A 25,032-nucleotide genomic window follows, 5' to 3' on the forward strand; every position below is an offset into this window, starting at 1 on the left:
CCTATTCCAGTGTTTCCCAACCTTGGGCCTCCAGCTGCTTTTGAACTACAATTCCCATCATCCCTGACCACTGGTCTTGCTAGCTAGGGATGATGGGAGTTGTAGTCCAAAAACAGCTGGAGGCCCAAGGTTGGGAAACACTGTCCTATTCCATACCCCCCAACATTTTCCCAATGAAAACAGGGACATCCTAAGGGAATGGATGGTTTCTGTAAATCCGGGATTGTCCCTGGGAAATAGGGACACTTGGAGGGTCTGAATATGGTGTGGAGGTGAAACTCAATTCTCCACCTTGCATATAAGAATGTAGGCGCCTTGCGCAGCAGCCATGTTACTTAAGTGTTCTGTACAGCACCTAGCACGTCCTGGTGAAATTAATGCTGAGTCAAGAGAAGTATGGAAACAGCCTCCCTGGCACCAAGTTAAGCAGACTTGCATAATTCATAACTCAGCACAATTTTTGGAAAAAAAACTTTTACTTACTTTCAACACAACATCACCATCAACCTTCCTTCATCTCATTTGCTCTCCTAGACTGTAAGAAGGGACCATTTATTCCTTGCACAATCCGTGTGAAGTGTTGTGAACAGCCATGCGAATGCTGAGCATTGTGCCAATTTTACAGATCGGGAAAAGCGAGGCAGAGAAGTTGATTGCCCAAGGTCGCCTGACAGCTTCTGTTGTGAACTGAGCTACGCTTTGAATCTAGGCAATGCAGATCCGTGACCACTAGGCCTTATTGTGTGGGGAATGGGAACGAAACAGTCCTGCATGGACTGTTGTTTCCTTCAGCTAACGGTTGTGGGGGGAGGACTAGGGGCAGGGGTCATTTTGGCACTGAAGTCAGACTGAATTGGCCCTAGCTGAGACAGGATTGAGGGTGTTGCTCTAGGGAACTGGTTGCCCCATATGGGAAAGAAAATAAATGTTAGGGTGGGGCAGGGTTGCTTTTCTGGCAACTCCAGTTCCCCAACCGGCTGAGCCTCATGCCTGCCCCGTGATTACACTTGATCTCCCCATCCACCCACAGAGTTAAATCTCAAGCTCTTCCTTCCCCCCCAGCCAACCCAGCGCTGCTCCCCCGAACCAATGCTTTTGCTCGGGAGGTGGCGACAAGAACGTCACACTTGCTATAGTAACATCTCCGGTTTCCCATTATCTCCATTCATAATAAGTTAGCCGGTGTGTCATCTCGTTGACTGTTTCCCGGACTCCTGGCTCCCAACCTCTCCTCCCTGTCCCCTCCCCACAAGGGCAGTGCAGATCTTCTGTGCTAGAGATCATAGTCGTCCCGAGTTCGTATGCATATATATCTCCTCCCATATAGCTGAGTGCTTGAAACTCTGGAGGGTCCAAATTCACAGTTCCAGCCCTCGGGTTTTAGCTTAGCCTGCTCTTCCCAGAGCCAGACACCACACCACTTCTGGAATTCATGGAGCCTTGGGACATGGGAAGCTGCTCTATATATACTAGGTCAGACTATTTCTCTATCAAGTATTGAGTATTGTCTTCTCAGAATGACAGGTGCTGTCCAGGTTCTCAGGTGTCGTCCATCACCTACCTAAGGAGATGTTGGGGACTGAACCTAGGTTCTTCAACATGCACAGTGTGTCCTTTAGCTGTGATGTCAGCTGTGCAACTTTTTGGGATGAAATACTCTGGTTTCCCTGTCCCCCTGCCTTTGAGTCAGACACACATTTCCTTACTTTTCACCTATAGAACTCCAGAGTTCAGGGGTATTATTTGGAGGGTTTTGTTGTTGATGGTGGTGATGCTAATTTGGCGGATCTTATGATTTATATAGAAACTGGTTGTGTACTTTTTGATGTTTTGCTTATTGTTTAGGACTAATGATAGATATATAATCTAAATTGCCAAATGGAACCTTAAACCTAAGCTGCAGACACCACAATGGAACGTCTATGTAGCGTTCCCCCACCCCAGTGGGATTTACTTATTTATAAATAATAATAATAATAATAATAATAATAATAATAATAATAATAAATTTATTCCATTTCCGTACTGGTTTATAGTTTAATGAAACAAATCTCAAAGTGGTTTACAGCACATTAAAACATCAAATAAGACAATCTAAAATAAAACTAGTTCAAACTCCTAGGAAAATATTTCAGATCCTTCTCTAAAATACATTATACTCCATGTGGTTGAAATGGGAACACAAAATGTTCCCACCACCTGGCAGATTCCGAATACTGTTTATGACTACCTTTGTTATGTTTGTAGTTCTGTAAATTGTGTGTGTGTGTTGTAAGACTCCTTACGTGGTTTTGACTTTGGAAAGGCGGCATACAAATAAAATGATTTTTTTAAAAAAGGACTTTCCTCCTTTGTTTCTCTTTCTCTCTCCAGCTAAACGTCCCTGGGGTTAAACGTCCCAGAGAGCCTCCAGTCTTTCCCTGAGGAGCCCCCCCCCCGGGGGCAGCCCTCCCCACCCCACTTGGCATGATGATGTGCGAGGTGATGCCGACCATCAATGAGGACAACCGCCGCGGCTCGGCCTACGGGGCCGACGACGCCAACTTTGAGCAGCTCATGGTCAACATGCTGAATGAGCGCGAGCGGCTGCTGGAGACCCTGCGCGACACCCAAGAAAGCCTGGCCACCTCCCAGCTGCGACTGCGCGAACTGGGCCACGAGAAGGAGTCCCTGCAGCGCCAGCTCAACATTGCCCTCCCGCAGGTCAGAAATGGGGTTGGGGGGTGTTTGTGTGTGTGAAGGACAGTGGGGGAAGACGGCTGGGCTTGCTGGGAGATCTGGGAAGAGGAGTCACTGGCTGGAAGTTCAAAGCGTTGTTGGCTGTGGCCACGCTCACACCATCCGTTTAAAGCGCTACGATACCACTTCGAACAGTCATGGCTTCCCCCAAGGAATTATGGGAGCTGTAGTCCGCTAAGAGTGCTGAGCAGTGTTAGAAACTCAGATATATAATCTAATATCCAAATGGCACATTAAACCTAAACTGTGATCACTACAATGGAATGTCTAGGAACTGTTTTCCTCCTCCATTGTATGTATGTAAGTGTATGTTATTTCCATACCGCTTTATATTTTAAATACCAAATCTCAAAGCGGTTTACCACACATTAAAACGACAAACAAAAAAAAACCCCAGGAGAAAACTGCTGTACCTTTCCGTCAATAAAAATAACAATTGTCAGGGAACTGCCATCAGAGCCAAGGGTGAAGGTAAGGCTCCCCAATGATGCTGGAGAGGGAACCAGCAAGGAGAGAGGGGGAGCTTCCGCTGGGGAAGGAGATAGGTGTGACGCTAGGAAGAAAGGGGAGGCTGAGGGAGCTTCGGAGGGAGGGCTCCGAGACTGTTCCAGCGAGACCAGCGGGGAGAGCACAGAACCTCCGCTTGGGACGCCCAATCTGCGCAGAAAGCTTCCGCGCAGGGAGGCTAGGCGGAGGCTTGGTGTCAAAGAACTTTTATGTTGGAAAAAGTTCAGGAAATGCCCACTGACGGATTCTGTCAGTGATTGAGACGGAGTAGAGGCTGTCCAGCCGGGGAAAAGTTTTAACCAAACAACTCAGCTTGGAGCAGTTTGCGGCTTACGCACAAGCAACCCCAACCCCCATTACAATAATAATAATAATAATAATAATAAATTTTATTTATACCCCGGACTCAGGGCGGCTAACACCAGTAAAATTACAATAGAAACATAATGGGGGGGGGACACAATTTAAAATACAGGTTAAAATGCAATTTAAAATGCAGCCTCATTTTAAAAGTAGCCCATAGATCAAAACCATAAGGGGAGGGAAACATAAGGGTCAGACTGAGTCCAAACCAAAGGCCAGGTGGAACAGCTCTGTCTTGCAGGCCCTGTGGAAAGATGTCAAGCCCCTCAGGGCCCTAGTCTCTTGTGACAGAGTGTTCCACCAAGTCGGGGCCAGTACTGAAAAGGCCCTGGCCCTAGTTGAGAACAATCTAACCACCTTGCGACTTGGGACCTTCAAAATGTTGTCATTTGTGGACCTTAAGGTCTTTGGCGGGGCATACCAAGAGAGGCGGTCCCGTAGGTACGAGGGTCCTAAGCCACATAGGGCTTTAAAGGTCAAAACCAGCACGTTAAACCTGACCCTGTACTCCACCGGGAGACACCCCCATGTATAAGACACCCCCTATTTGGGGGGGGGGAGATGGCAAAAAGTTGTTGAGCTTATTTTGGGGGATGCCGAAAATCGCTCACCCACACGAATCACAAAATCCGCCTCCCGTCTGTCCCCTCGCCAGCAGAAGCTGTCAAATCGCTCACAGCACCCAGTCAGACATCCGCCCCATGCACTACCCATGTATAAGGCGACCCCCACTTTTTAGCATGATTTTTAATGAAAATAACCTAGTCTTATACACGGTAAAGTACGGTAATTAAAGCAACAAGGAAAACATTTCAGATCCTTCTCTGAGCGACGTTTTGCTTTCCCCAGTCGCCAGCTTGACACCCAGAGATCTTCACATGGTTGAAATGGGACCCACGCCAATCGTAAAATGGGCCTGGCTAATTTCGAACGCTGGTGCTGAAAAGTTGTTAGGAGGCTCCAGTTCCCCTTCCAGAGCTAAAGTTCTCAGAGTTGCCTGTGAAGAGAAACTGACTGTTACTCTGGGAATTGTAATTCTGGGGGGTGGGTGGGAATTTGGGTCTCCTAACAGCTCTCAGCACCCTTCACAAACTACAGCTCCCATAATTCCTCGGGGGAAGCCATGACTGTTCAAAGTGGCATTGTCGTGATTTAAAGCGAATGTGGCTTGTGAAGGTCTGACATGCAGATGGGTTGTGTTGAGGGCATGGCTTCCAAAGGAGAATGCCTGGTGTTCTGGTGTAACTTTAGCAAGAGGAGGCCGTGTCCACTGAATAAAGGTAAAGGGACCATTAGGTCCAGTCGTAGCTGACTCTGGGGCTGCGGCGTTCATCTCACTTTACTGGCTGAGGGAGCCGGCGTACAGCTTCTGGGTCATGTGGCCAGCATGACTAAGCTGCTTTTGGCGAACCAGAGCAGCGCACAGAAACGCCGTTTACCTTCCCACCGGAGTGGTACCTACTTATCTACTTGCACTTTGACATGCTTTCGAACTGCTAAGTTGGCAGGAGCAGGGACCGAGCAATGGGAGCTCACCCCATCGCGAGGATTCGAACCGCCGACCTTCTGATCAGCAAGTCCTAGGCTCTGTGGTTTAACCCACAGCGCCAATAGTGTGCACCAATGTTTCATTTGCAAGTGGGGTGGTTAGAAGGGTTCTTAGTTCTTCTGTGGTGACCTCAGAAGCTCCTGTTTTTGTTCTTTTTGGTTCTGTGTAACTTGGTTTGCTTTAGAACTGGACAAACCACAAGTGTGCAAAATGGGAGATGACACTATATCAGAAGCAGAGGACTGGCAGACCCTCCCAAGTGTCCCTATTTCCCAAGGACAGTCCCAGATTTACAGAAGTTGTCCCGGTTTCTGATTTGATCCCGGAATGTCCCGCTTTTCCTTAGGACGGGAATCGGAGGGTGAAGCTCGTGGATTTCATTAAGTGTCCTCCGTTAGTTGAGCACTGGTGCAGATTTCTCGGTCCATAGCAATCGCAAGCAGCTGACCCCACGTGGGCAAGCCAGAAAGCAGGCCAAGCCAGGAAATCAGCAGCCACTTATAGGTGTGACCGCATATATGCATGGTGCCAGGAAAATAGATAAATAAATACAATCACACCAGTAAATGGCAGGAGAGAGCTGGAGAGTCCTCTTGACTTGTGAGGAGACGCTCCCTGGAGGCAAAAGAGGGTGTCATTGATGGTGGAGGAAGCCCTGAAGAGATCTGTTTAGGCTTCTCAGCCTCCCCACCTAACAGCTGATGTGCGGGGTAGCGCAGCAGCAACAGCAGTTGCATTCCTGCGTGGCCTCCAGCCAGCCTCAGAGCTTCAACTCTAGATATTATGGTCTGGATTGGAGAGAGTGTGAGGAGAGAGCAGGAGGAAATTGGCATTTGGAAGCTTTTTAGAGGATGTTCCCCACTTTATGTGATTTTGCTGGAACGTTACCCTCACCTACATGGGGAGACGCCTGTACAGTGGTACCTCGGGTTACATACGCTTCAGGTTACATATGCTTCAGGTTACATACGCTTCAGGTTACAGACTCCACTAACCCAGAAATAGTACCTCGGGTTAAGAACTTTGCTTCAGGGTGAGAACAGAAATCGTGCTCCAGCAGCGCGGTGGCAGCAGGAGGCCCCATTAGCTAAAGTGGTGCTTCAAGTTAAGAACAGTTTCAGGTTAAGAACGGACCTCTGGAACAAATTAAGTACTTAACCTAAGGTACCACTGTACTCTGCATTCCAGAAAGGGATGGTATAGTTTAAGTGTGGGGAACCTTTGACCTTCCAGATCTTGCGGAGCTACAACTTTCATCATCCCTGGCCATTGGCCGTGCTTTTGGGGTCTGATCTGGAGGGCTATAGGTTCCCCACACCAGGCATAGTTGTAGGGTTGGAAAGGGGATGTCCTGGACGTGAGAGAGTTTGGGACATTTTTCATGGTTCGGACAGATTGAGTCCTGCCTCAGGTATATAGATTCATTCTGAGGAACAACGAAGGATCCAGCCTTGTTCATTCTGTGTCATTACCGTGATGCTAAAGTGCAGATGGGGCTATATTAATTTATTAAAGGAACTTTTATCCCACTTTTCAGCCAAAAAAAAAAAGGCTCCGAGAGAGGCTTACAGATCACCAAGAAGAAAAATACAGTCTCTGCCCTCAGGCTTACAATCTTAAAAGACATGACATACACAAGAAACTGTAGGAGGGTTACAGCAGCTGCAGGTTTTTTCTTTTGCTATATTCCCTTCTACCACCACACCCCTTCAGTGTTCCTGCTCGCAGATGTTAAACCACCAACTCATTACTCATAGGTAGCAACTTTGACTTTTTAATGCCATTTCGATGCTGGCGCCTTCTGGAAACTCAGATGCAAGCTACAGATGTAGGAGATGGGGTTGGGTAGAGTCCTGGATAACTTTTTAGTTGCTGCAGTTCCATCTTAGAAGTAGCTTCTTATTATTTCAGGGTGCCGGGGAAACTGATGGAAAGGAACACAGAAAAGTCATGTTCACAGTGAATCACAGTGAGCTTATATAGATCAGACATGGGGAGTCTTTGGGCTGGGGTCCAGATTTGGCCCACCAGGTATTCACATTTGGTCCATGAGGCGCTTTCCCCCCAAATCATGGCCATCGACCTCACACCTGATTCCTTATGTGATGTCCAGTGCAGCGCAGGTAGGGACACAACTGGATTGACTGCTTGCTGAGTCGAGGCCTGCAGAAAACAAGTTGATTTACCCAGCTGATGCGTACAGAGGTCAATACTAGTTCTGCATGGGGAATTTGTTGGCATGGTATTCTCAGAAAGCAGGACTGAGCTCCTTGGCCATCAGCTGGTGGTCAGAGAATTCAATTCTGCTTGGCCACTCCTGCAACCCTCATGGGTCAACTTTGACAGGTGGGTGGGATAACTCCCTGTCAATCTCCTGGTTTCATTATGAGTTCAGGTAAATGACTGGTTGGTTATCTTGCCCACTGTCAAATTTGCTTCATGGGGTAGGGGTGGGGAGATAAATATCTGACCCCCTGAGACAGAAAGATTTCCCCATCCTTGATACAGATGATGTGTTCTGAGAAGTGTAGAAGTGCTCTTGACTTCCTCTTATTGTGTGGAATGTATATTATTTTTATAGATTTTGTGTAGTAAGTACCTGCTAAATCTGAAACCTCCACCCATTTGTGCAGCCAGTACGTCTATGGCAGAGATGTGATTCTGTCAGCTGCAGGCACGTATTGGATAGTAACAATGATGTCACTACTAATACAGTGGTACCTTGGTTCTCAAACTTAATCCGTTCCGGAAGTCCATTTTAAAACCAAAGCGTTCCAAAACCAAGGCATGCTTTCCCATAGAAAGTAAGGCAAAACAGGTTAATCTGTTCCAGACTTTTAAAAACAACCCCTAAAACAGCAATTTAACTTGAATTTTACCAACAAGAGCATTGATCCATAAAATGAAAGCAATAATCAATGTACTGTACTATAAAATAAATAAGTCAGTATTATAGATGATAAAAATCAAAATTATTATTTTTTCCTTACTTGTTTGGATGGGGGGCTTTTATTCATTTCCGCAGTCACAAAATCAATCAATCAATCAATCAATCAGTAGCTGAACTGGCTTCCACACAGTCACAAAAACAAAAGAATCAAAAAAGCCTCAAAAAACAAATAAATGAAAAGCAAAAACAAAAGTGCCGAACTTAATCGTTCCTGAAGTCTGTTTGACTTCTGAAATGTTTGAAAACCAAGGCACAGCTTCTGATTGGTGCAGGCGCCCCGGAAACAATAGCCGACAGCCACATTGGAAGTTCGGCTTCCGAAAAACATTCGAAAACCAGAACACTCACTTCCGGGTTTTCGGCGTTTGGGAACCAAGGCGTTTGAGTACCAAGGTGTTTGAGAACCAAGGTACCACTGTATAATGATACATATTTTTTGCCCATTTTTGGAACCTTTTTTTAAAAAGGTAGCTAGCATTCTAAACTTTAATCAGTAGATTAGCCAACAAAAGCCATGGTTGACTAATCCAAAAGGATAATTGGGGTAGCATTGGGGTTAGGGTCAGAGCTAAGAAATAAGGGTATACTTATTTGAGAACCGTTCTTGGTTCTGGTACAAGTGTAATAGGGAATGAAGAGGAAGATACTGAAAGAGCAGTAGCTTTTGCTTATGTATCAATTAGTAATCTCACTCTTCCTTCAGTATATTATAAAAAACACTTGTATTCAGGCTTTGTTAATATAACTATTGACTCTCATCTAAATATTTAAAGTGCAATCTGATGCATTTCTGCTCAGAAGTAAGTCCCATTGAATTCAATGGAATTTTCTCCCAGGTGAGTTGTATAGGATTGCAGCCAGGTTAATCGATTAAGAAAATGTTGCTCCTATTCTTTCTTTAATAATGATGATGATGATGATGAAGAATAAGTGTGGGGCTTTTTTATGCAGGTCAGAAGAATGAGCGGTGGTTTGATGGGAGGTTATAAAATCACCAGTACATTACAAAAGTGAATACATTTGCAATTTTCTTCTTCGCTTCAAAACTAAATCGGGAAGCAGAGATGACCAGCAGTAAAATAGCAATAGAAACATAATAAGTTAGCATGGGCTAATCATCTGCCTGAACTTTTCGAATGTCCCCAAAACCTTAATTTAAGGATTACATAGGGAATGGAAGACCTGGTTAACTCCAAGGGCCCTGAAAATCCACATAGCTGTGATGGAATCCAATCACTCTATTAGAATTCAGAAAATGTCAAGTTGCCTCTTCCCCACCCACCCACCTCCCCTGTCTGGCTTCAAAGTAAGTCCTAAATCTCAGAGAAGCAACGAAGAGCCTGAAAATGTATTTATTGGCAGTTCTAGCCAAAAAGGGTGGGGAGAAGCATGAGGGGGGAAATCTGGATAGCTGGGGTGCTACGACTTAAACACAAGTTTGTGGGCTTTTAAAACCAGTTCAATATTTATCAAGGTATATAATTTAAAACATACAAAGGAAAGTATAAAGCACTTAACTTTATTTTCTGGATGGGCGTGTTCAGATAGCTGTTTCAGCATATGTAGATAATATGAGGCATTTCATGTTAATTATCTTCATATGTTGCCCTCGTTCCATGTGCAGAATTTGGGGTTGTTTTTTTCCACGGCACAGATAAAATAGTTGAATAAAAAGGTAAAGGGACCCCTGACCATTAGGTCCAGTCGTGGCCGACTCTGGGGTTGCGGCGCTCATCTCGCTTTATTGGCTGAGGGAGCTGGCGTACAGCTTCCAGGTCATGGTGCCAGCATGACTAAGCCGCTTCTGGCGAACCAGAGCAGCGCACAGAAACGCCGTTTACCTTCCCGCCAGAGCAGTACCTATTTATCTACTTGCACTTTGACGTGCTTTCGAACTGCTAGGTTGGCAGGAGCAGGGACTGAGCAACGGGAGCTCACCCAGTCACGGGGATTCGAACCGCCAACCTTCTGATCGGCAAGTCCTAGGCTCTGTGGTTTAACCCACAGCGCCACCTGCTCAAATAGTTGAATACTGTACTATAAAATTACCTCTGGACTATTGTGTTTTCGAGGAACAGTTACAGCAATCCTGCAGTCTCTGAAACGTTAGGCCAGGGGTGGGGGCCTGCAGCTCTGTAGGTGTTGTTGAACTACAACTCCCATGATACTTGAATATTGACCATGCTGGTTTCCGTTGATGGGTATTAGAGTCCAACGACACCTGAAGGCCACAGGTTCTCCATCCCTCCTTTTAAGTGCTTCATAAAGGATGCTAACCTTGCAAATATACAAAGTAGCCAGAAAACAGCAGAAGAAAACGTTATCTATAATGGATAGTTATATGAACTGAATCAAAATCAGTATAGTGTGGTTATTTTTTTTACAAAGGACTCTCATTGGACTCAGAAAAACAGGAGCATTGTTTCTCAGATGAAGTAAGAATATCAGGGAGACAGCTGAAGTGTGATAATGGATGACTTCCAGCTACCCTCAGATTGACTGGATGAATGTAAATTTACGTAGTGACAAAAGACTATTTCTAGATACAACGAGTTATTGTATTTTGGAACAGTTAGTCATGAAGCAGACAAGAGAAGGGGCAACAATTGAGTCTTCTTGGTGGTGACAGGTCTAGCACCAGTTGCAAGTGTCGTTGAATTGCTTGGAGATGGTGACCACAATGCTATCAAATTAAACGCAGGAAATTGCCCAGAGTGTCCAACAGTCACTTAATTTCGAAAGGAGAAGTTTTATCAAGAGAGGGAATTGGTTAAAGGGAACTGGAACTGCAATTAGGAGGCTCATATCCTTCCAGGAAGCTTGGAGGCAATTTAAAACCGCTGTAATAGAGCCTCAGAATTCATACATGGATTAGAAGAGGTACAAGCAAGCCCGGGAGGATGCCAGTGTGGTTAAACAGTGGAGTCAGGGAGGCTAGAAAAGATTAGCACAATCAAGCTCCGGTAAAACTATCTCTGGGTGTTTGCAGTAGAAATCTCCTATGCACAGAGCAGGGTGGCCTAGCGGTTAGCGTGTCGGGGATCTGGGAGACCAGGGTTCTAATCTCCACTCAGCCATAAAGCTCACTGGGTGCATGGTCCAGCCACTGCCTCTCAGTCCTAACCTATTTCACAGATTTTGTTTGTGGAGATTAAGTGAGGATGGAGAGAGCTTTAATTTGTACATGCACCGTAAGATTTTCAGTAGTGCAAGCAAGCAGCTGACTAGGTAGTGTGAAGATTCACTGTCTTGGGGGATTTAAAGGAAAACGTTGGAGGTGTTGGAAAGGTGTATTGTGGGATTAGGGGTAGTGATGCCTTGTGTTAGACCAGTGGATTGGACTGGGTAACTAATTTTATGAAGATGGCCCAATAGGAGATGATAATCCAACTTTGATGACAACATTTCTGCCTCAGTTTGGGACAGCACTTTGTCTCTGTCCTCATTTATTAGTTTATTTAGGGCTTCTCACCTGCCCTCTGTCAACTGGGAAATGGTTAAATATCGCCTTCCCTTGTTGATATAATATTTCTTTTCCAGTGCTAAAATTAAGTGAATACTTAGAATTGGCTAAACTTACAGACTCAATAAGAAATCATTCAAAGGAGAGAATAAGGAAAGAATGGGATGTTTTTATAAAATATATGAAGAATGGAGGTTCCCAGAATATCACTTGGCTCAGCGTAGATTAAAATCGCACTGGCAACCAGAATGTTTCTCCACAGACTTACCTATTGAATACAGATACCGTATTTTTCGCCCTATAGGACGCACCGTCGCATAAGGCGCACCTAGTTTTTTGGGGGGGAAATAAAGGGGGAAAATTTATTTCCCCCTCAGGCGCGGGGCTGGGGCGGGGGAAGCCCGAGCTTCCCCCGACCCCAGCCCCCAGAACAGGCAACTCTCCGCAAGCCGTGGGAGCCCAGCGCCAGGCTCCCCCGCCTTGCGGAGAGCTGCGCGAAGCCTGGGCGCGGCCAGCCTTCGGCATGCAGGCAACTCTCTGCAAGCCGTGGGAGCCCAGCGCTGGGCTCCCGCGCCTTGTGGAGAGCTGCGTGAATCCTGGAGAGCGAGAGGGGTCGGTGCACCCCTGCACTAGGGGTGCCTGCATTCGCCCCATAGGACGCACACACATTTCCCCTTCATTTTTGGAGGGGAAAAAGTGCGTCCTATGGTGCGAAAAATACGGTATTTAGGAAAAGGAATAATCAAGTATATTCATGGGAAGCAGGAAGTCATGTTAGGAATCAAGGAGTCAAGCCAGACGTTGAAAAAGATGGCTTGTACTCCCTATGAAGAAGTGTATTTGAAAATGCTTGTTTTTGAGGCTTTTTTCATTTCTTTTTTTCCCCCATTGCTGATATGCTTTTTCTTTTTTTCTTTTTCTTTTTTGTTTAATTTTCTGTTATTTGATGTGTGTGTATGTATATATGTATACACACACACACACACATATATATATATATATATACACACACACACACACACACACACACACTGGTATACACACACACACACACACACACACACACACACATATATATCGCCTTCCCTTGCCCTCCAACATTTGATGTGTGTGTATGTATATATGTATACACACACACGTATATACACACACACACACACACACATATATATATATATATATATATATATATATATATATATATATATCGATATATCGCCTTCCCTTGCCCTCCAACATTTCTTTAATGAAAATAGTGACATCCTATTCCATACTCTCCAACATTTCTCAGACGAATATGGGGATACAGTGGTGCCTCGCAAGACGAAATTAATTCGTTCCGCAAGTCTCTTCGTCTTGCGAGTTTTTCGTCTTGCGATGCACGGTTTTCCATAGGAATGCATTGAAAATCAATTAATGCGTTCCTATGGAAACCGCCTTCCCCCGACCTCTTCTGGCGGCATTTTAAAATCGCCCGGGACAGCGGAGGACTTCTCCGCTGTCCGGGCGATTTAAAAGCCCCTGGGAAGGCAAGCAGGGGGGACGAAGCCTGGGCGCTCCTTGCGGAGAGTTGCCAGCGCGCCCAGGCTTCGCGGCCCCGCCGCCCGGCTTCGGGACGATGCCCCGAAGCCGGGCGGCGGGGGGAGGCTTTCCCGCCCCGAAGCCGGGCGGCGGGGGGAGGCGTTCCTGCCCCGCCGCTCGGCTTCGGGACATCGTTCCGATGCCGGGCGGCGGGGGGTAGACTTTCCCGCCTCGCCGCCCGGCATCGGGGCATCTTCCGATGCCAGGCGGCGGGGGGAGGCTTTCTCGCCCCGCCGCCCGGCATCGGGACGATGCCCCGAAGCCGGGCGGCAGGGGGAGGCGTTCCTGCCCCGCCGCCCGGCATCAGGACGATGCCCCGAAGCCGGGCGGCGGGGGGAGGCGTTCCCGCCCCGCCGCTCGGCTTCGGGGCATCCTTCTGATGCCGGGCGGTGGGGGGAGACTTTCCCGCCCCGCCGCCCGGCTTCGGGACATCGTTCCGATCCCGGGCGGCGGGGGGAGACTTTCCCGCCCCGCCGCCCGGCTTCGGGACATCGTTCCGATGCCGGGCGGCGGGGGGAGGCGTTCCCGCCTCGCCGCCCGGCATCGGGGCATCCTTCCGAAGCCCGGCGGCGGGAGGAGGTGTCCCCGCCCCACCGCCAGGCTTCGGAGGAGGTCCGAGGACAGCGGGGAAGACGAGCTGCGCTTCCCCACTGTCCCGGAGATTTCCCTATGGGCTGTCGTCTTGCGAAGCAAGCCCATAGGGAAATTCGTCTTGCGAAGCGCCTCCAAAACGGAAAACCCTTTCGTCTAGCGGGTTTTCCGTCTTGCGAGGCGTTCGTCTTGCGGGGCACCACTGTATCCTATTCCATACCCTACAGCATTTCTCCAATGAAAATAGGGACATCATAAGGGAAAGTGGGACACTCCGGGATCAAATCAGAAATCGGGATGGCTTCTGAGAATCTGGGCCCATCTCTGGAAAATAGGGACACTTGGAGGGTCTGTCTTCCCCATCACCTCACCACTGCCCTAATCTGACTTGTCTTATTGTCTTTTCCTTCTCCTCCACTGGCTGCTAAGTTTTCCAAAATCATGGGAAGGCCCAAACTTGAATCTCCTGTATCACATCTGTTTTGGCCTAGATATTTAAAACAAAACAACCAAATTTGAAGTGTGTGGTGTGTTACTGGGATTGAAAGGGGATCCTGAAAATATTAATAAATACCACTGCTTTCAGGTAAAGTTGCCAAGTCTGAGCTTTGGTATGAAACGCAGTACTGTAGTAAGCTTGGTCCATATGGCTGGCTCCATCTAGCGGTTGAACAGTATGGATGTCCCAAATGGAAATTCCACTGGGGGCCAGTGTTCTCAGAATGCTTTAAAGAAAGCAAGCAGGGGATGCCACACTCCAGATTAATGCAGCAAATTGAGGCCAGAGAACCTTAAATTCTCCTCCATTGCCTCTCCACCTCACAACCACTTGTTCTCCTTCCCACCAGGAATTTGCAGCGCTTACTAAGGAGCTGAACTTATGCCGGGAACAGCTGTCAGAGCGAGAGGAGGAGATCTCGGAGCTGAAGGCAGAACGGAACAACACACGGGTGAGCAGGGGAAGGCTCTCAACTTTGCTTTGGAATCCAGAACTTGCCTGACAGTGTCACATTTTGTGTGTTCATGTTACAGAGTCTCTCCCAGAAACCCCCAGCCTGGTTGTATCCAGACGTTTTGATATATAACCCCCATTTGCCTCACCCCAAAACATCCAGAGGGTACCAGTTTGGGGAAGACTGGTCTATGTGAGATTTTTAAGAGGTGGATGTGGGAGGATGGTGGGATCTTGAACATCCTTTTTGGACAGATGGCTTTAGGGGGAGAAATGAGGTATCTCCTGCTCAACTGTTTTTGCTGCAGCAGGAAACAGAAGACTTGGGCCCAAAGCTCAGATGGAACAGGAATTAGGGTACTGTGGATTTACCAATCTCACTTACCTGGCCTGTTTTCAAGGCCAGCCAGGTAACTTGAATTGAGTGGGGCCTAGTACTTCCACCACCATCCCTCACTGGTAAGTTCTTCTTCTGCAGCAAAGCTGTGGAAAGCTTACTAGGGAAGAACTCATTCTAAGGAAGCTGCTAACGAAACCATAAAGGTACCTTACAGTAGATCCACCGCTGTGCATAGGCTTGGTTCACAGATAACACTAAGGCGTGAGCTAAGCATGAGTTGTCCCACGATGATCAAACAAAAAATGACTTGTTTATCTGAAGCTTGTTTTGATTTCCAGCTGCTCTTGCCTTGTGCCTTTGCAGTCTGATGAGTTCACGTGCAATGTAGGGCTGCCTACAATGTTGGGGGTCTTCCTAAACACAGTTTAAATGAATTACCTAAAAGACCTACTACTTCCTTCCCAACGAAGAGCTTTTATGCTCGCAAGATTAAATGCTTTCCCCTCCGCAATGACCACAGCTAGATACTTGCAGATTCCTTATCAAGCCTGCCTGTGTGCTTGCAATCAGGGAATACCAGATTCACTGGACCATATTCTGTTGGACTGCCCTTTGCATAGCAGACTCCGCAAACAGATTCTGAGCAAGATGCTGGACCTGTGACCCATGGCTCTGACAGAAAGCCAGATGAGGTTCCTCCTAGCTGACAGGGACAAGGACATTACTGCCTCAGTGGCTTCCTTTTTATTCTCCTTCTTACCCAAAAGGGTTCTTAATGAATCATCCCTCTAGGGTAAAGCAGAACATGCCTTGTGAGCCTCGACAGCCTCACTCCTGTCCCTTTTAAATTTATCCTAGTGATTTGAAATGTCTGAACTTATAATGCCAGTAAAGGTATTTGTCTTGTATTGTATTGAATCAAGTTTCATAAGCCAACAACAAACCATGATTTCAGTTAAGCTACTAGGCAGGGCTCACTCATAATGCTAAGCCATTGTTTAATAAACCACAATTGAATAAACCGTGGCTGAATGTTAGTCAGGCCATATTGTCAGTCAGAACCTGACCATAGCTGAGTACTTGATCTGTCTGATTCATTCAAAGGGACAAGCAAAATAGGTTTTCTTGCACTTACGTTGAAGGGCACTGCATTGAGAAGATTTCCATTGTTCTGGTTCATCACTCTTGAGTTCTGGTTTGCCTATGAGAATTTCTAAAGTTACCTCTGTAATTGGAGCGTGTGAAGTTTGTCGCAACTTCCAGTTGCAACATTCTTCCAGCTGCATATTCTTTTATTTGCTTCTTCTGTGATGCATTTGCGTTTAATGAACTTGGATCATGTGTGCAGTCACATTAAGACTGGTTTTCAAAGCACGCTGGAGTGTTTGTCACTGCTTATTGAATGTTCTGACAGAGTCATAATTTGTGTACTAATCATTCTGGGGTTGCTGTTTTTTTGGTCTGTTGCATTAAATTAGAGGCCTGTTATTTTTATGTTCCTTATGGGGTGTTCTTTTCTTTTCCCCCAAGGTCTGTTCCCCCCCCCCCCCCATTAGGGTAGGAACGCTCTTTCATTCCCCCTTCTGTTATTATTTTCGCTGATAGAACCTCCCACCACATGTGATAGCAAAACTGCTTTCCCCTCGCCCCCATCTCTGCTTGTTGAGAACTCACTCCCTGCACCCCTGTTTGGCACAAAAGTGGCCATTTGGCAGAGGAGGCCCTTTTAGAAAAGCAGAGAAGGATCTGTGTTACAATCTGTGTCTGTTGAAATTTGGGCCCCTAGCTATGTACCTGCAGCCTCACTATATCTCCATCAATCCTCAAGCAATGCTATATCTGTCTGTCTCTTCTCCCTAGTTGCTGCTAGAACACCTGGAATGCCTTGTATCGCGACACGAACGCTCCCTCCGCATGACGGTGGTGAAGCGGCAGGCCCAGTCGCCGGCCGGTGTCTCCAGCGAGGTGGAAGTGCTGAAGGCCCTCAAGTCTCTCTTTGAGCATCACAAGGCCCTGGATGAGAAGGTGAAGAGAGGGCAGACAGAGCAAATCTTGACAAGGCAGTGGAGCTGGGCTGGTGGGGGTGTTCTAGGAATTTGTCCCAGGTACCAAGCCTGGGTACCTGCAGTGTTAGAAACTCATATAAGCCAGGGGCCAATAATGGCTCCTTAAACCAAGGTTAGGGACATGGGTGGCGCTGTGGGTTAAACCACAGAGCCTAGGACTTGCTGATCAGAAGGTCGGCGGTTCGAATCCCCACGACGGAGTGAGCTCCCGTTGCTCGGTCCCTGCTCCTGCCAACCTAGCAGTTCGAAAGCACGTCAAAGTACAAGTAGATAAATAGGTACCGCTCCGGCAGGAAGGTAAACGGCGTTTCCGTGCGCTGCTCTGGTTCACCAGAAGCGGCTTAGTCATGCTGGCCACATGACCCGGAAGCTGTACGCCGGCTCCCTCGGCCAATAAAGCGAGGTGAGCGCCGCAACCCTAGAGTCGGCCACGACTGGACCTAATGGTCAGGAGTCCCTTTACCTTAAACCAAGGTTGTAGTCCCCAAAACATAAGGTCAAGTTGCCATTTTGGAGCAAAACGGCTCTAAAGTCTTGCTTTTCAAACGATGGACTGATTGTGATTGATTCTCAGTTAAACATCCGGCTGGTTTAGACGACAACCTTGGGCTAGGTTTGAGAACTTAAAGAATAAAAGCTTTGAGAACTTAAAGAAGAAAAGTCACTTGATTCAGGGATAAGTCACATATCTATTGGCCTATTCCAACTTCTCTTCGTTAATGGCGACTGCCCCTGCTCAGGCTGCACAGAAAAACCAATTTGGTCCCAGAAATTCCTTCCCATCGTGCAGATAAAATATAACAGATAGAATTGTACAGGATGGGGTGTTAGTGTGTGAAAACAGTCCAGATCCAATGATCCCCTGCTGGTGGAGATGCCAGCCGCCATCCCAGGGCCCAGGCATCTTTACTTGGTTGTAGGTGGTTGAAAGCCAGGTGCAAAATATGCCTGGTACCTGCGGCCTGCAGATGCTGTTGGACTTCAGCTCCCATCAGCCCCAGCCAGCTTGGCCCAATAGTCAGGAATGATGGGAGTTGTATTCAACCAGCACTGGCAAGGTTTCCCCATCCCTTCTTTAGGGGTAGTGTCACTTGTGCCATATTTAAATCATAACTGCAGCTATTCTGCCGCCAGCCACTACTATTTCTGCTGGCTTGAACTAAGTGCAGGAGCCAGAATGAGACCATCGGGGAAGCAGTACATGGTTAGGGGGAAATCTGGTCTGTTGCCAAAGGTGTGGAAATACCATGGTTAGCAGAGCTGCATACTGGGGGAGGCAGGGACTGTGGGGATAAAGGAAGCTGGCTGTTTTTTCTCCTGCCTGACTAACGCCTATTCGACTCTCTCTCTTGTGCATGGCAGGTTCGAGAACGGCTGCGAGTGGCGTTAGAGCGGGTTGCAGTATTGGAGGAGGAGCTGGAGATGTCCAATCAGGAGGTAGGGAGGAGATTCTGCTCCTGCCTGCAGCGGGAAGTTGGTTGAAATGTGTGCTGTGACCCTCAGGCACTACTATAAGCCAGACTCAGCTGGCGATTCCCAGAGGTTTGTGAGCTGAGATTCCCCACAAGGGGACCGTGGGTTTGTGGGTGCTGGTGTGTGTTACTGACACGGCAGCCCCCAGAGATGAGCAGGGAAAGGGCATAACTGGATTCAACTTGCAAGTCGATGTGGGGGATTGGTCTTGGAACAAAATTTCACACCTCATTCATGAAGGAGATAGCTGAGTCTCTCTTGGGAGAGAATCCTGCTGTTCAGGCACCACCACCAACCAGACCCTGCCTCTCATACTTGATGGTCCTTTACTGACTTGCACACAGACTCTCTCTACGAATGCTGATGGAGGTCCAAAGTAGATGCAGGCATTCCCCGCCCCCTCTCCACCCCATTTACGTCAATTCTACTTGAGTGCAATTGCATATATGCACGGCGCCAGGAAATAATTAAATTCAAACCTGGAAATGATGGGAGAGAGCTGGAGAGTCCTTGTGGCTCGTGAGGATACCCTTCCCCCCCAGAGCCCGAAAAGGATGTCAGTAAGGGCAGAGGAGGCCCCAAAGAGACTGGAGGTGCAGCAGGGTTTTGTTTATGCTGCTCAGCCTCCTCGCCTAACAGCTGGTGTGTGGGGTAGCACCACAGCAGCAACTGTTTTCCCCTGTATCCGTCCGGCTTTCTGCTGGCCCCAGAGCTTCAATTCTAGTTGTGATTTTTGGATACAGTATTTTTGGTATGTATAGAAGAGAGAGTGGCAGGGAGGGTGCTCCCCACTTTACGCAATTTCACTTAAGTGCACAGGGGCCCGGAACGTAACCCCCATGTAAGTGGGGAGTCGTCTGTACCTAGGGACCATCTTCCTACACAGGTAGCATTGTGGTCTGGGGCCCCTTGGGCTTGCTGATCAGAAGGTCGGCAGTTCGAATCCCTGCGATGGGGTGAGCTCCCTTTGCTCTGTCCCAGCCCCTGCCAACCTAGCAGCTCAAAAGGATGCCAGTGTAAGTAGATAAATAGGTACCGCTGCGGCAGGAAGGTAAACGGCATTTCCGTGCGCTTCTGTCATGGTGTTCTGGTGTGCCAGAAGCAGTTTAGTCATACTGGCCACATGTCCCAGAAAGCTGTCTGTGGACAAAGGACGGCTCCCCCGGCATGAAAACGAGATGAGCACCGCAACCCCATAGTCACCTTTGACTGGACTTAACCATCCAGGGGTCCTTTACATTTACCTTCTGCTGCCCCATTGACAGTAGCAGAGTAGCGGTGGTGGTTCTTTGCGGGACGAATGTAGCCAACTGCGGAAGACACCTGTTTATAATAAATAATAATAATAATAATAATAATAATAATAATAATAATAATAATTTATTTATACCCCGCCCATCTGGCTGGGCCTCCCCAGCCACTCTGGGTGGCTTACATAAAAACCAAAAATACAGTAAAATATCACACGTTAAAAACTTCCCTGAACAGGGCTGCCTTAAGATGTCTTCTGAATGTCAGGTAGTTGTTTATCACTTTGACATCTTCTGGAAGGGCGTTCCACAGGGCGGGCGCAGGCCCTCTGCCTGGTTCCCTGTAGCTTTGCTTCTCGCAGAAGGCCCTCGGCGCTGGACCTCAGCGTCCGGGCAGAATAATGGGGGTGGAGACGCTCCTTCAGGTATACTGGACCGAGGCCGTTTAGGGCTTTAAAGGTCAGCACCTCTCATCCTCTATGCATTTGTACCTTGAAAGCTGAACACCTTGGGAGTCGAACATTTGACTTCTGAGGTACGACTGTACCTGAGAACAAGGTTGAAACTTTTGCATCACTAACCTCAGCCCTTGCCCTGCCCTGAGCCAATTCAATTGCCTCCACTCCTCCCAGAAGCCACTGCTCAGCTGAGAGGTAGTCACTTTACCTGGGGGGCGGGGAGAAGTCTTATCAAGTCCTGAGTAGCAACCCCTAAGAGTGACAGAGGATGGACATCGTGTCTTTTGTGTGGGAATTAGACTTTCGTTCCCATTCCTTGGTCGTTTGACTCTTTAGTTCTTTTTTCTCCCCTATAAAAACTAAGCAGAACACTCTCATTTAAAGTTTAAAGAACATGTAACTTTTGCTTCGTGTACTTGCAGTTGTCAGAATTTAATATACAATGCAGGCAGATGTTTTTTAAGTTGCTAATGCATCTTACATAAATTAAACTAACTAACATTTACAGATTGACTGATACTCTGACTTTGAGGCCGACAGCAGCAGCACAACACAACATACCTGCTGCTCTAACTGTTAAGACTCACAAGACTGTTAATAACTGAACCAACTAAAATAATGGCCACAGAGTGTATGACATCACAGGGTTCTACAGCCAATTATTATTATTATTATTATTATTATTATTATTATTATTATTACCCCACCTAACTAGCTGGGTTCCCCCAGCCACTCTGGGCAGCTTCCAACACATATATAAATGTAATAAAACGTTTCAAGTAATAACCCTTTACATATGCATTTTTCATGCTAACATCCCACATTTTGGTGCAGCGCAACGGCTGATATTTAACATGGGCAATAGGTTCCCCAGACTGGAATGATTCCCTGGTACGGCTGAAGAGACTATTGTTGCCCAACGCTGATTGCCACCGGCCTCTCATTCCTCAATTTTATTTTTCATTTCATTTTTATTTTTTAAAATATATTTTTATTAAGTTTTACATAACAAATTTAAATTCAAACATTAAACTTCAACATTGTCATTTAGGATTCTCTGAATCCTTCGACTCCCCTCTACCCTTCCCTGGTTACCATTATCAATCTTTTTTCAACTGCTTCCCTTATTTTCTTTATTTTTAAAAATAAGAATCCATTTTTACCATAGTTTTTTTTGTACATTACAAACATTACCCAAATCCTGCCAAAGTTTTTAGTTTATAAATACATTATAAATTTTGCCCATTCCTTCTTTAATTTCTTCTCTTCCTGGTTTCTGATTTCCCCAGTCAATTTTGCCATTTCGACGTAGTCCATCATCTTCATCAGCCATCCGTCTCTGGTCGGAACTTTGTCTTCTTTCCATCTCTGGGCCAGTAGTATCCACACTGCTGTCGTCGCAGACATAAATACTTGTATAAAATAAAAACGGCTTTTTTATTTTTCATTTTAAACACTAGTGCATCTTCTTCCTTTTCTTCCTCTTCCTGTCTGCAGTCTCTTTCTCTTCGAGAGCAGCTTGCCCGACGCCGATCTGGCCTGGACGACCCCAGCAAAGAGGGAGACTCCCAGATTTGTGTAAGTGGCGCAGAAGGGAATAGGGGCAAAGCTATCACCAACTCTTCTCTTGTGTGAGGGGTTTATTTGCCTGTGGGAGGTGGATATAGATGCTTGCTTGTTTCAGTGAGGTTGTCAGGGACAGTGTTTGTTTGTTTGTTTGTTTGTTTTTGTTTTTTTATTCAAAATTAAAACAAAACATATTATCCAGAAACATATCATCCTTATTTTTTCCCTCATTTTTCCTCCCTCCCCCGCCCTCCCACACAAAACCCACCCACCCCCTGACTTCCCTCAGTTCCGTTCTTTGATTTCTCTGAGAATGCTGATTTCTGTATGTTACAAAGTTGTATAGATCCTCAAACTATTTAGCTGATTATTATCAATAAAAAAGTTTGTGAATGTTTATTCAAAGCCTGCCATTGAGTCCAGTTCGCTTTGTTGCGTCTTCAAATACTTCGTAAAGGGTTCCCCATTCATCTTTAAAGTCACAGTTATCCTTGTCCCGTAGCGTATAAGTCAGTTTTGCCAGTTCTGCATAGTCCATCATTTTTTCTTGCCATGATTCTTTAGTTGGGGTTTCTTCAGTCTTCCATCCTTGTGCTATTAGAACTCTCGCGGCCGTTGTCGCATACATGAAGATGTTTTTCAGCTTTTTTGGCAGGGTCAGTGTTTGTGGCATGCCATAATCCCTTTCCCTTCCTTCTGTTTCTCAGGCCAATGGATCCCTTGAGTTGGGGCGCGGTGGCCGGGAATCCGAGCTAGAGGAGGTGTTGGAGCGCCAGCGAGGAGAGCTTTCTCAGCTAAAGGAGCGACTGACCATGCTTTGCCGGCAGATGGCAGAGCTGGAGGAAGAGCTGGCTACAGCCCAGCGGGACCTCATCAAGTCTGAAGAGATCAATGCCAAGCTGCAACGAGACCTCAAGGAGGTAGACGGCCGCAGCTGGAACACTCCATACATATCATTATAATTATTACCGTATTTTTCGCTCCATAAGACGCACTTTTTTCCTCCTAAAAAGTAAGGGGAATCATAGAATCATAGAGTTGGAAGAGACCACAAGGGCCATCGAGTCCAACCCCCTAAATGTGTGTGCGTCTTATGGAGCGAACACAGATGGGAGGCAGGCGGGAAAAGCCCCCAAGAGCCGCACACACGCTCCGCACGCTCTTTAAAGGGAGCGCGGCTCTTGCGGGCTTTTTCCCCGAGGAGGGAGAAGGGCCACACACATGCTCCACGCGGCTCGTGAAAGGGAGCGCTCAGCAGAATATTATTTTTCTTGCATTCCCCCTCTAAAAACTAGGTGTGTCTTATTGTCAGGTGCGTCTTATGGAGCGAAAAATTACATTTATACAGTGGTACCTCAGGTTACATATGCTTCAGGTTACAGACTCCGCTAACCCAGAAATAGTGCTTCAGCTTAAGAACTTTGCTTCAGGATGAGAACAGAAATCGTGCTTTGGTGGCACGGCGGCAGCAGGAGGCCCCATTAGCTAAAATGGTGCTTCAGGTTAAGAACAGTTTCAGGTTAAGTATGGATCTCCGGAACAAATTAAGTACTTAACCCGAGGTACCACTATATATACCACCTATCTTCCAAGGTTCTCAAAGTGGTTTATATGGTTCTCCTCCTCCTCCCCATTTCATCCGCACAACAACCCTGTGAGGTAGGTTAGGCTAAGAGATGGTGACTGGCCCAAGGTGCGCTTCATGGCTGAGTGGGTGGGATCTCAACCCCGCTCTCCCAGGTCCTAGTCCAGCACTCTAACCACTGTACCACCACTCAGAATGTATTGCTGATTAACTAAAAACCACCCTAATTGGGGGAATAGCCATTGTAACTCACAGGGGGCTGGTGGGTGTGGAGGACTCCCTGGTCCTGAATGGGTTAACTGTGCCCCTGAAGGACCAGGTGCGCAACATGGGCATCATTTTGGACTCACAGCTGTCCATGGAGGTGCAGGTCAATTCTACCAGCTCCATCTAGTACGCAGGCTGAGACCCTACCTGCCCACAGACTGTCTCACCAGAGTGGTGCATGCTCTGGTTATCTCCCGCTTGGACTACTGCAACGTGCTCTACGTGGGGCTACCTTTGAAGGTGACCCGGAAACTACAACTAATCCAGAATGCGGCAGCTAGACTGGTGCGTGGGAGCGGCCGCCGAGACCATATAACATCAGTCTTGAAAGACCTACATTGGCTCCCAGTATGTGTTTGGGCACAATTCAAAGTGTTGGTGCTGACCTTTAAAGCCCTAAACGGCCTCGGCTCAGTATACTTGAAGGAGCGTCTCCACCCCCATTGTTCAGCCCAGACACTGAGGTCCAGCTCCAAGGGCCTTCTGGCAGTTCCCTCATTGTGAGAAGCCAAGTTGCAGTGAACCAGTCGCAGGGCCTTCTTGGTAGTGGCACCCATCCTATGGAACACTCTCCCATCAGATGTCAAAGAAATAAACAACTATCAGACTTTAGAAGACATCTGAAGGCAGCCTTGTTTAGGAAAGCTTTTAATATTTGATGAATCATTGTGTTTTAATATTCTGCTGGAAGCCACCCAGAGTGGCTGGGGAAACCCAGCCAGATGAGCAGGGTATAAATATTTTATTATTATTATTATTATTATTATTATTATTATTATTATTATTGACTTTCAACCATAAAATAAGTTGAGTGCAGTCGTTAGAATGCTGGGGCAGCCCAACTTTGTAAGCCCCAATTCCTAGGTAGTTTTGGCCCAGTCACACTCTCTCAACCAAACCTACCTCACACGGTTGTTGAGAGGATGGAATGGAAGGAGGAAAAAGCATGTGATGCCACCTTGAGCTCTTTGGAGGAAAGCCAGGAAATAAATGTAGCAAGGAAATGTTTTCAAGACAGCTTGCCATTTCGGTCAAAGAGTAATAATCAAGAATAACAATCCTAAATGCCAAATAAATCGATACAAGTTAGTCTGCTAAGTTGCAAATAAAGCAACACTTAATACTAGTTTCTGTTAAAAGCTCAAGCAAAGTTCTAAAACATTTATTTGGTTATTTATTTGCTTCTCATTAACAATAGGTTTTCATGATTATGTACATTTAAAAAACCGAGCCATAAAATATATTTTAAAAATGCAATAAGTTCAGTGAAAGAGGGGGAAAAGTGATGCCCAAGGTCTGAAAGATCTACAATGTGTTTTTAAAACTATCAAG

General features: G+C 46.8%; 1 protein-coding gene across 11 annotated transcripts in view; it reads left to right on the forward strand.

The window, feature by feature from the left end:
• The first annotated feature begins 2,373 nt into the window (after positions 1-2,373).
• Positions 2,374-25,032, forward strand: part of PPFIA3 (PTPRF interacting protein alpha 3) — a 53,060-nt gene continuing 30,401 nt past the window's right edge. For 10 of the 11 annotated variants that reach the window (XM_081837612.1, XM_081837619.1, XM_081837618.1 and 7 more), the window contains exons 1-6: positions 2,374-2,703; positions 14,592-14,693; positions 16,896-17,060; positions 18,464-18,538; positions 21,780-21,860; positions 22,556-22,768. In XM_081837612.1, the coding sequence (XP_081693738.1) occupies positions 2,467-2,703; positions 14,592-14,693; positions 16,896-17,060; positions 18,464-18,538; positions 21,780-21,860; positions 22,556-22,768 (873 nt within the window). In that variant the 5' untranslated portion in view covers positions 2,374-2,466. The remainder of the gene's footprint in view (positions 2,704-14,591; positions 14,694-16,895; positions 17,061-18,463; positions 18,539-21,779; positions 21,861-22,555; positions 22,769-25,032) is intronic. The other variant, XM_081837621.1, reaches the window with a different exon arrangement.

The sequence above is a fragment of the Podarcis erhardii genome, assembly GCF_964252035.2.
Source record: "Podarcis erhardii genome assembly, chromosome: 13".
In the NCBI taxonomy this organism is placed as follows: Eukaryota; Metazoa; Chordata; class Lepidosauria; order Squamata; family Lacertidae; genus Podarcis; species Podarcis erhardii.